The sequence below is a fragment of the Dinoponera quadriceps genome, unplaced genomic scaffold (assembly GCF_001313825.1).
Source record: "Dinoponera quadriceps isolate SergipeBrazil2010 unplaced genomic scaffold, ASM131382v1 scaffold4447, whole genome shotgun sequence".
Classification (NCBI taxonomy): Eukaryota; Metazoa; Arthropoda; class Insecta; order Hymenoptera; family Formicidae; genus Dinoponera; species Dinoponera quadriceps.
Genome location: NW_014558404.1, coordinates 322 through 13,155, shown reverse-complemented (window position 1 = coordinate 13,155; position 12,834 = coordinate 322). Strand labels below are relative to the sequence as shown.

The window sequence follows — 12,834 nt, the reverse complement described above, 5'->3', positions numbered from 1 at the left end:
TATATTCTTAGATGAGTCACAGTTTAACTAAAGTTTATCTCCTGACTCAGTGCAACAGTTCATTGAACTGCTTGCACTACATGCTGTTGCACTGCGAAAACGAACAACGTTGATGACGTCATGATGACGTCATTCTCGATAAAAAGAACGCATTAGTGTAAACTTTTTGCACTGGTGTGCACTAGTGCAGAAAGTGTTTCGAAAAAAAAACAGACCTATTGCACCAGTTCAGCAGTTCAGCTATAAAGATCAAACCATATGATTTTAAAGCTAGCGGCATGCAGTGTTTGTTTTCGTGCTGGATTGCATATTGGACAAAAATATTGCGTTCTAATTGGCGCATTTCCAAAAATGGATGGCAATACACCAATCAAAACGCAATATTTCCATCCAGCACGAAAACATGCATCGTGTGCTACTGGCTTAATATTCATTGCCAGTGGGTGGAGCATAAGGATGTGGTTTTTCATTGTGCACAGGCTTTTATCATTGGTGCACTGTGACGGGACATTTTCGTTTGATATTACGCCTGTGTTATATTAAATGCGAATTCGTCCGTGAATTCGTTATATATAAGGTGAAATTATTGCATAATTCAATTCTAACAGTTATTGAATTTAATAACGAAGCGGAAAAGTTTGTGAAATCAAAATATTAATAATATTTTGAAACTGAAATGGCATCCTAACCTTTTAATCTTTAAATGAACACATATGACTAAATGTTCGTTGTAAGAAAATTTTGTTTGGCTTTGATCGCATCAGAATTACCGATATTTCGAATGAAAACTTTTGCAAAGATTATACTCGTGATTCTTTAAAGATAATCATTTCGTTGCATTTTACATTGTAATTGAATTTAAGTGTTTACTAGATTATGTTTTTTATTAATTGTTTAATTGCAGATTTATGATACGTTATTGTTTAAAATACCAATGCAGTAGTAATTGCACGTTTTTACGAAAAATATATACGGAAAATATAAAAAATGATTTATAACATGTAAATATAGAATTCATGATATTCAATTGATATACATTTTTATAAGGACAATGAGCTATCACAAAGGTGGTGGTAACAAGCCAAAAGGTTTTGGCTTTGCTGGTTTTCAAATGGCTGGAACAAAAAGAAGTGGTACTAATATACCTCCACCTCCACCAAATTCTGCTTTGAGTAAACAAGGCTATCATACAATGTCTGCTATTACGGAAAATGCTTTATCTGCTTCTTGGGGCATGCCTAAGAAACGCAGTAAAACAGAAGAAGAGTAAGTATAATTTTGGATATAAATTATGATATGAAAAAGAGAGAAAAAGAGACAGAAAAAGAAAATGAATAAGTATATCTATGTAATGTGGTTATATATACAGAGTGTCAGAAAAAAATGTTATCACATTTTGATTGTTTATAAAATGTTTGTTAAGTGTTTATTAAATGTGCTTTCAATGTTTAATTGAAGTTAATAAAGTANCGTGCCTATATTTAAATATATAGTGATACGTTGTTACACACACACATACCTACATATAAATATATGTTCTATATATATATTCTGTACTATTCATATATATATATATATATTATACTACATATCTTAGCACAGAAGTGAATAGAAATTTATAAAGAATTTATTTTAAAGAATATGTACAGAATTAGAAAAATGAAATGTTGAAGAATTAGAAAAATATCTGAAGAATTGAAGAATTAACCACAATCAGTTTATCTGGAAGCATCCTCAGAAGTTCAGAAGTAATGAATACTTCAATATTTTGAGAATTTGTGAGGAATTATGAGTATTTGTTAAAATTGCTTCCTGTGGCAGTGTTTAGCAGATACTTGTGTTATTCTCAGTGCTTTGTGAGTGTCTCATCATAATTGGAACTTACTTCACAAATCAATGATATTCCAAAATAATAAAATAATAAAAAGAAAAGGGAACTAATAATATTTCATTGAATCGTGAGAATATGAATTGTTATGAAATGATTGAACTAGGTTTATTCTACAAATTGGTATTTTATAACCTAAAAATGTAACTGCATGTATGTCTATGGATAGATTCCATTTAACGCTCGCTACTATTCTGCACAAGTTTTTTTGTTTCTATTTAAGATCCGGGAGAAACCCTTGATAGAATGTTGCCAACGTTAAATTGAATCCTGTAAGATTCTTGTGTAATTTTGGATTTCTTTCTTTTATATAATTGAAAGCTGAATATGTTTTAATTATTTCAGTTGGAAAAAAACTATTTTTTACTAAACACCAACTAACACAGTAACGTTATATCAATATTATCAATTTCCCACATAAGAGTATAAGTATTATGTATAATATATGTGTAATAGTTATATTATTGAATGATAAATTATAATATTGATGTAATGCTATTTTAAAGCTTATTTAGAATTAATATTTATTAGGTATTTTATATTCTCTTTTCTGTTTATAAGCACTATTCCTCTTGAATTCATAAAGTATACATCTGTTGATACGAAGTAATTATATATGAATACTCTAAAAAATGTTTAGGAATTCTAATCATAATGGATGTAACTTCCGGACATAGTATTCTATGAATTTTTGAAAGATTACAATTTAGACAAGGAGAAAATTTTAGGGATGTTTGAAGAATTTATCATGTTATCTGGGATATAAATATAAAGTATTGATATGCAATTTTGTAATAACTATATAACATTTAATATTCATGTAATATTATGTTACTTGAAATCAGATATTTTGAGGATGATGATGAACCTCCAACTTCATTAGAATATATACCAGCACCTGGTTCTCCTACATATGATTTAATGAAGAAAGCAGTAAAAGATGAAAGTGATAGTGAAGAGGATCCTCTAGATGCTTTTATGGCAGGTATCGATGCTGAAGTAAAGCGAAATAATTCAGTGGCTCAATATGATATTGATCGTAAAGAAGATAAATCTAAGGGATTTCGGGCAGATATTGATGGAGAAGATGATGAAGAAAGTTATTATAGGTATAAAGTTAATAATATTATAGGTATAAAGTTAATAAATTTATCGAATAATACACGGTTTTGTTGAAGAAGAAGATGATGATGAAAGTTATATATGTTTTGCACATAAAAATTATGGTAAAAAGATATGGAAATGTTTAACTATTTCAATTTTGTTTTATTCTCTCAAGGTACATGGAGGAAAATCCCACTGCTGGTTTGCAACAAGAAGAGTCCGATCAAGAAATCGAATATGATGAAGACGGTAATCCTATTGCACCATCAAAGAAAAAGGAAATAGATCCATTACCTCCGATTGATCATAGCGAAATAAATTACGAACCATTTGAGAAAAATTTTTATAATGTGCATGAAGAAATTGCAAGTTTAAACAAGCAGCAAATTGACGATTTGAGAAAAACTCTGGGTATAAAAGTATCTGGACCATCACCGCCAAATCCGGTTACTAGCTTCGGCCATTTTGGGTTTGACGATGCACTTATAAAAGCTATTCGTAAAAATGAGTACACGCAACCGACGCCTATCCAAGTGCAAGCAGTGCCCGCTGCTTTAAGCGGACGAGATATAATAGGTATAGCGAAAACAGGTAGCGGTAAAACAGCCGCATTCATTTGGCCGATGTTAGTACATATCATGGATCAACGTGAATTGAAAGCTGGTGATGGGCCTATCGGTCTTATTCTGGCGCCGACGAGGGAGTTATCTCAACAGGTATCTTTATTTGTATTGTGTTTCTAAGTGTTATATAATAGCAGGGTTGGGAAGTAACGCGTTACTGTTACTTTTTTCCAGTAACGACTCAGTAAAGAAGTTACATTTTTTGGGTAACGATAACGAATATAACCGTTACTTTTATTGTTACTTTCAGATTGCACTCGGAAATGTTAAACTTTCAGTGACTGAAGTCACGAAAGCACATCGAAGATTGATGTTTCCGAATGCAGTCTGAGTGTTTCACAGCAGCTGATATCTAATAATGTGTACAATGTGCTGTGTTTCCGAACGCAGCATAATCTATTAATAATAGATATAGTAAGCTTTGAGCAGTGAAAAATTGAGCAATTTACCATGATCTAACAGCTGTGGGATTACTTATTCATATAAGTAACTTGCGAGTGATATTTAATGAGTTTACAGCTTTTTCGTAAAAGCGCACAAAAATTGTCGGAACTGTTTTCGACAGAGTCGTAAACGTAAGCTGTAATCGGATGTCAACGCATAAGGATAACGTAAACGTATGTCGCATCTATCGCATCGCCTCTAAGATCGAATGATAACGGTAGTTTTTTTTGCTTTAAACAAAAAAAAACAAAGTCTCTTCAATTCCAAACGGAGGAATTGCAGCAATTTTTAAAATCAGATCTTTGTAATATCGAAATGTTGAACGGCTACCTGAATATTAAAAAAATATTTTATCAAATATATATCACTTCTCTAAGCAGTGCACTGATAGAACAACTATATAGAATTGGAAATTTTGTATTAAGGCCACATAGAGAATGTCTTCCTGACAGTACGATAGAGCATCGACTCTTACTAAAAGTTAATAAGGAATTTTGATAAAATTCAACGAGTTTATATTTTTAATAAGAAACCATTAGAAGTATTACTTTTTAACTTAGAACTTATTTACTTATAATTTATACAGTAATTTATATACAGTTAAGTTTTAACTTGTTTTTTTTACTTTTTTTAACTTTAACTTTAACTTGTTTTTTTTTACTTTTTTTAACTTTAACAAATTATTTTTAATATATATACATATGGTTAAACTTGTATTAAATAAGTAACGGAAAAAGTAACGTTCGTTATTTTTCGAATAATGGTAACAAGAACGAGTTATTTTTCAAAATGAGTAATGGTAATGAGAACGAATTACTTTATTGAATCAGTAATGAGTAACGATAACGAGTTACTTTTAAAAAGTAACTTTCCCAATCCTATATAATAGAAATGTTCAAATAAAATTTATCACAAATATTGACAGATCTATCAAGAAGCGAAGAAATTTGGAAAAGTTTATAATATTCAAGTATGTTGCTGCTACGGCGGTGGCAGTAAATGGGAACAGAGCAAAGCATTAGAGAGCGGCGCAGAAATTGTAGTTGCTACTCCTGGTAGAATGATTGATCTTGTTAAGATGAAAGCAACGAATCTAATTAGAGTTACATTTTTGGTTTTAGACGAAGCTGACAGAATGTTTGACATGGGATTTGGTAGGCAAACGTACCTTAATATAGATTTATGCTGCAAATCTAAGTAAATACAGAGTGTTCTAGAAGGAAAAGTCAATATTCTTTGAAGTGATAGTATCGATTATTTTAAACAAAAATGTTCATATGAACATGTGTCCTGTTTGACCTTATTTCAGAGGTATTAGTGATTGAAAAGAGCCATATATAAAGTTTTCATTAACACGTTGCCTGCCACGGAACTTTGCACGATTCTGGTCTAAGAAGCCAATTTGATTTAATCAAGTAATGAAGCGACGAAATAACTCGTAGTTAGCGTCCTGGGCAAGTAAACAACCTACGAGATATCTCGTAGTTGGCAGTCAATGTGTTAATTACTTAAACGTGTTATTAACTTAAAAATTTGCATATTATTTGCAAAATGGTAAAGGACATTTTTATCCAGAGTAGCCTAATCTATAAATATATGACAGCTGTTGTTTTGCTTAAAATAACCGATACTATCACTTCCCACAGAATATTGACTTTTCCTTCTGGGACATCCTGTATATGAATAAATCGTAAAATCATAGATTACATTTACATAAACCGCAATTTTGTATCAGTATTTGCACTGCTCATCGTTATATATCTACAGTTATGACTAAGGATAGGGTCCACTAGATGTACTACTGTAAAATACTTCCACGCGTCATATGAACCAATAAGAATCTATTTTTAAGTCGTCTAACGAGTTTGTAGTTTCAAGTGGATCTTAACCTAATGAACTGTCATTTGAGAATTGCGAGTTAAAGAAAGGAGAAATTATAAGGTCAAACAATATCTCAGTGCAACATATAAACATATGTAGTTTCTAAAACGATAGATTATGGCCATTTTAATCAAATATTATTATATATTATTAATAATAATATATAATAAATAATTATATATTAATATCAAAACTATTATATATATTTTCTATATTATCTATTGAATTCTTCTTCTCCAATTAAACATCTAATATATAATATATTTATGTTTCGATTCATTAATATAATAACACTGGAAATGTTGGTAAGATTCACAAACCGTAACTTTATTGACAACTTCTAGCTAGCAGTAAGATTTACGAGGAATCGTAGATATTTATGACTTATTTTATGACATACAGTACGCATATAACTGCAGATCTATTCATAAATTCTTACAAGTTTTATAAGTGTTATGAATAACAAGTTATAAGTCTTACGATTCTATTTAGAATTACATCAATATTGTATCAATATCAAACCTTGCTGTGTCTTTCTTTTTTTCTTAGAACCTCAAGTACGATCTATATGCAATCATGTGAGACCCGACAGACAAATGTTGTTGTTTAGCGCAACATTCAAGAAAAGGGTAGAAAAGTTGGCCAGAGATGTTTTAATGGATCCTGTTAGGATAGTCCAAGGAGATGTTGGTGAAGCCAATACTGATGTAACGCAACACGTAATGATGTTTCACAATAATCCTGGAGGTAAATGGAACTGGTTGCTGCAAAACTTGGTTGAATTCTTAAGCACTGGCAGTCTATTGATTTTCGTTACTAAAAAGGTAAACATTTTATTAAAGTGCAATAATTAAAGTACAATAATGAAAGAATATGTAATCTAATGTTTTTCCCACGTTAGCTGAACGCGGAAGAACTTGCGAATAATTTAATACTAAAAGAATTTGACGTATTACTTCTACATGGTGATATGGATCAAATTGAGAGAAACAAAGTGATTACAGCTTTTAAGAAGAAGGATGTCAGTACTTTAGTTGCTACTGATGTGGCCGGTACTTAGCTTTTGACTTTATATTAATGCTAGGATTGTATGTGCAAACCTCATCACGTGGTTTTTCAGCGCGAGGTTTGGACATTCCACATATCAAGACTGTCGTAAATTATGACGTAGCGCGAGATATCGATACACATACACACAGAATAGGAAGAACAGGTCGTGCTGGTGAGAAAGGCACAGCATATACTCTCGTAACGGAAAAGGATAAGGAATTTGCTGGACATTTAGTGAGAAATTTAGAGGGAGCGAATCAAGAAGTGCCAAAGAGTTTAATGGATTTGGCCATGCAAAGCGCATGGTTTAGGAAGTCAAGGTTCAAAGGGGGGAAAGGGAAAAGTATAAATGTCGGTGGAGCCGGACTTGGTTTCAGAGGTAGACCCGATTCGTCGAGTTCGGTATGCATTGTACTTTATAAGCAAATATGAATAAACAGTACCTACAAATATCTATTTTTTTCGAATAATCGTGACAAGAATGTATTTTAGAGTGGATCGTCATCTCAAACATCCAAAGATATCAATGATGTTGTGAAAAAATTAGAAAGGCATGGACCTGGTAGCGATCGACTTTCTGCTATGAAAGCTGCTTTTCGAAGTCAATATAATTCTCAGGTAAGACAAACACAAAATGAATGCTTAAAAACGTTAAATAAATAAATGAGTAAAAAAAAAACTAATAACAAGGAGTGAAATTTACAAATACAAAATAACATTAAGATGTCCAAGGTAATATTAAGATGTCCTAAGATATCTAAAGAATGTCTTTGAAATGCCTGTCAGACATACATGTTTGGGGTCATATTAGCATATTCGATTTATTATAGTTTCGAGCGTCGTCGGATCACACGTGGGAACAAACAATCACTCCGCCTTCGGTAATAATGCCCCCACCGCCGACAATCCCATCATCAAAATCTACATTACAAGATAATCAAACCTCCAATTCTATGGGAACAGAGAAGAGTGAACGTAAAAGAGTGCGAAAAAGTCGGTGGGAATGATCAAATAAATGTATTATTGTGTATACTATATAGTAATTAGTATAACGCAATCGAAACAATAAAAACATATTTGTTTTGTATTACAATAAAATTTAATTTTACCAATTTGCATGAGCTTCGCAAATCGTCCGATTAAATGCAAACTTCCGCAATTATAAGCTCGTAAGCTCGTAGCTTATAGGATCGTAGTTTATAGCGTTTTTGATTTGCTGACTCGGCTCAACTTGGACAGTGTTCTGTTAATTGCTATAATATTGTAAACTGCAATGTGCATAATATGAACTATAGATCACAGAACTGCAAAGATGATCAGAACGCTGTTCGAGTCGGGTCGAGTCAGCAAATCGAAAACGTCATTATAGTTTTTTCAATGAATATTGGGGCCCGATTCTCGATTCTCGAGTTCGTGCGATTATGATATTATGACTTATTGATTCAACCCGACTTGAACAGCGTTCCAATAAATTTTGTATTGCAATCTGTACTTCAAGTTACGTATACTATAGTTTGCAATACTGTAACGATTAGTGGAACGGCCTGAGTCGAGTCGAGACAGCAAATCGAAAACGCCAATAGTTTCGTGTTACAAAAGCTAGAATCCACTTGATGCTGCAAGCGTTTTTAATTTATATATATTAATATTATATAATTAATAATTATTAATATATAATAATGTAGAAGCACTATAGTGCCGGCATTGACAAATCAAGATTTCAAATTTCAAATATCATATTCAGGTATCGCTCATTTCAGGTATCACTTATGTAAATAATCTTTCTTAAAAATATTTCTGTCGAAATGTCTGCAGTATAGGAAATAATTTAGTTAATTTAAATATAAAATTGAGCGCGAGCATGGCATGATAAACAGCGCACCGGTCTATCATGCTAGAGGTCCCGGGTTCGATTTCCGATAAATCATAATCATATCATACAATATCATATGTCCGTGTCTTCTCTGGACGGTTTGGCATGCCACCAGAATATATTTGCCCAACGCATTTCACGCAAAAAGTATGCTGTTCAGAGTCGACGTTACACTATAGGTCCCATGTGCCTGTGTACAATCAACTGTGTACAAGCAACACAGGCATATGTATGCGCAAGAGGAAAAACAAACCTGCAAAGTCTATGTAACGAGGAAGAAGAAGAAGAATATAAAATATTTAAGTGAGAAACAATAAGTAATTAATGTATAATTTAGGATGCTTCCTGAAACTTTCGAATATCTATTATTGGATCCAAACTACAAAGGAAAGCAGGAGAAAAACCAATAATTTCTCTATGCAAACAATGCTTGTTGATGTTGGAGATTAGCTACTCCAGATTCTTTCAGATAACAAATGAACACAAAGTGCTTACTAAGCATAAAGTTTTACTAAATGCGGTTTACACCAGCCGATAGAATCAGGCTATTTTTTGTTGACATATAGTAGACAACAAAAACAGAATGATGCTTATGTTGATTTGTGTGTGATTAAATAAAAAATAACTTTAATATTTTTATTTCTTAATGCTCAGGTCGATTTCTGAACAATTTGGTGTCGGTAGAAGTACTTCAATATATATTACAAGATGTATTGTAAGGGTAATTGTTGAACTGGCGCCTATTGTAATAAAGTGACCCACAAATGAACGAGTTGACCAAGTATGGGCTGGATTTGAAACTATCAGTGGATTCTTATAGTTATTGATGCTATTGGTGGCACATCAACATTCCAGCTCTCTAACATTATCCAGAAGCATATGTTAACCGTAAAGGTCAACATTCAATACAACTTCAGTTAACATGCTTTTTGGCTGTAACATTAAAATATCTGATAGTTATATGCTCTCTTTACAATCTTCTTGTCATTACCATTTACAATTTTCATGGTTTACGAAAAATAACTTGCGAATATTTCAATCTTGTGACTTAATAATAAAGTCACAAAACATTGTTGTTCTTGACCGAGAGAAGCAAAAATATAGCAACAACAAGAAGACTGTAAGAAAAATAGAGTATTATCGGGAATTTTAGTATTATTTTCATTCAATTTTATCTAATATATATTGATTTGCATGTTTTGTTTTTGCAGACTACCTGTGATCATGCTTGTCAATTTACACATTCTTATGTTGGACATGTAGAATCTGTATACGATTAACGAGTTTTTCGTCAGTCGGAAGTACAATCCTATCTTGGAGATAAGTCAAAATTTCCACAAGACTGTCATTTAATTGGAGATTTAGCTTATAAACTACTGAACATTTATTAATACTATATCGAGACAATGGCCACATGACAAAGCATCAACGAAATTACAATTTTTTCATGCATCAGCAAGAATATCTATAGAAAGAGCTTTTAGACTATCAAAAGGACGTTTTCGAAGTCTCCTTACAACACTTGTGATAGATAAACTTAATTCCAATGCATATTCTTGCCTGCCGTATATTACAAATTATTCAGTGGTGTGCAAAAGTTCTTGGCCAAATTCATTTTCGGCAATATATTACAAATAGAAAGAGCAAGTGACTTGTAACTATAGGTAGATATAAATCTGTGATAATATTCAGAAAGTAGCATTCGTATCTTCCAAAGTTAACCTATTAAAAGTGTGTTTACAAACATACTTTCAATAAGTTACAGTTCAAAAGTTGTTGGCCATTGTGTTTATTACTTATGCCACGCTTTTACTGAATGCTTATTACTTTATTTCCCAAAGAGTAGTCGATCAATAGACATCAGAGTATTAACATGGCATGAAAGACGCAGCAACAAACCCGCGAAAGAATTATTAGCTTGTCATGAAGTGATAAAGTATCTCGTGATATTATAGAGTTATTAGGAATTATGTAGTCGACTATATGATGTGAGTCGACTGTTAACAATATACTAGCTAAGTATCGCGCTGGATATGGTCTGAAAGATCGCCCGCGAAGTGGAAGATCGTGAAAAACAAAAAAAAATAGACCGCGTGATTGAAGTTAATTGCTAATCCGCGGAAAACAGCAAATGATATTGTTTGTGAATTCCACGATAAAAACCTCGCCAATGTTAACCGCTATCGTTACCGTTACAAGACGTTTACGTGATGTTGGATTGTTTGGGCGTATCGGCGTTAAGAAGCCTTTATGCATATTCTTTAATTAGCAAGAAGAATCAAAAGGCCAGTTTACGGTTTGTCAAAGATCACATGAACTGGACAATGGAAGATTGGAGAAAGGCAGCATTTTCCGATGAATCAAAATTTAATTTGTTTGGAAGTGATGGAAGACGTCATATGCGACGTTCAGTTGGTACCAGAAATAATGTAAGATATGAAATTCCACCTCTGAAATATGGAGAAGGCAACGTGTTGGTGTGAAGTGTTTTTCCTGCTTATGGCATTGGCCATTAGTCAATATTGATGAAACTATGAATGCTGCGATATACAAGAATATCTTGGAGAAGAATTTTCCACCAAATGCAAAATGCCAAGAAACTGGATATTTCAACACGATAACGACCCGAAGTACACCTCAAGTCTTGTAAAGAGTTAGCGCACGACTAAACAACTGTAAGTTTTAACTTGGCCATCGCAGTCTCCGGACCTCAACCCCATCGAGCATTTGTGGGATGAACTAGCGAGCTGAGTTAAAGTTCATAAGCATTCGAATAAGACAGTTACTCGAGCATTTGACGGAAGAGTGAAATAATATACCGATGAGTGTGTTACGTCCTGGAAGAGGATGTACGCAACAAACATCGCTTACTCGCACACTCGCGAGGCCTAAATGTACTGATAGGTCTGCAGATCAGGTCAAGGTCCGGAGAAGTCCATTTACTCCGATCGCAGAACGTACGTTAGGTGGTCCTTTANGAACTTAATCTCTATACCTGGGATAGGACCATATGAGAGTGTTGAAAGGGGAATTCAGATTTAAATAATTGAAGGGAAATGAATAAATAATTTTAACAACTTGGTTAAATTTAGGGCATTTTGAATAAAACAGTTTATTAATTATATTAATAACATAATTTGGTTCTCACATGGATTAATTATAGTGGTAAAATGATGAGAAAAGTCATTGTAAAATATACAATATTTAAAAGATGAAAGGGTTAGCTAAAGTTAAACAATGAGATATATGGGTTAATATTAAACAAACTTTTATAAATCAGCATTATTGGAATAATGCAAATACAAGATGAAGATTAAAGTAAGATTAAGTAAAAAAGTAATCCGTGTAACTTAATATAATACAATCGGACTTAACGTAACAAGAATGTTTAACGTATCGGTACGGCGAGAAAAACATCATTATATAATACAAGGAAGATAATAATTACGCAGTGTATGTGTGTGTTTTGAGGAGTGAAGTGGGATTGGATTGAAATGATTAAAAGTCATGTTTAAATATGAAATAGAGACTTACGATTTGGGTGAATCAACTGTGGTGAATAGTACGTAGAACATGGGTTCGTTGATCGTGGTGTACCGGATTTATAGGATCCCGGAATACCGAGAAAAATAGTTCACTTCAGAGATCCCGACTTGCACAGCGAGTTGTTCGGCAGCAGAAGACGAAGTCGTGGCGGAAGCCGTAATGGCACGAACGCAAAAGATGTTGAAAACGATAATACACGACAGTAGTCAAACGGGCAAAGAGAAAGCGTGAGAGTGTGATCCCGAAAACACAAGTGATAGGCGTGACGTAGCGACGCGACAGAAATCGACAAAAAAGTGAAGTGGTAAAAAGGCGAAAAGGGCTTATATAGAGAAAATTTTTGGGGGTGGCGGATGACGTATGCCAATGTGAGGAGTTTTCGTGTAAACTGGAAACAGATATGGTGATTAACAAACGGATGAAAT

At 33.0% G+C, this 12,834-nt stretch overlaps 1 protein-coding gene and 1 pseudogene across 1 annotated transcript; both read left to right on the top strand.

Annotated features, from left to right (window-relative positions):
* Window positions 1–470: 470 nt before the first annotated feature.
* Window positions 471–8,077, top strand: LOC106749830 (ATP-dependent RNA helicase DDX42). Its single transcript, XM_014629683.1, has 10 exons — window positions 471–577; window positions 1,048–1,266; window positions 2,734–2,997; window positions 3,168–3,708; window positions 4,985–5,213; window positions 6,490–6,764; window positions 6,842–6,992; window positions 7,061–7,392; window positions 7,483–7,608; window positions 7,821–8,077. The coding sequence occupies exons 2-10, from the start codon at window positions 1,052–1,054 to the stop codon at window positions 7,995–7,997; spliced, it is 2,310 nt and encodes a 769-aa protein (XP_014485169.1). The 5' UTR covers window positions 471–577; window positions 1,048–1,051; the 3' UTR covers window positions 7,998–8,077.
* Window positions 8,078–9,047: 970 nt separating this feature from the next.
* On the top strand, window positions 9,048–11,346 carry LOC106749828 (annotated as a pseudogene).
* The last annotated feature ends 1,488 nt before the right edge of the window (window positions 11,347–12,834 follow it).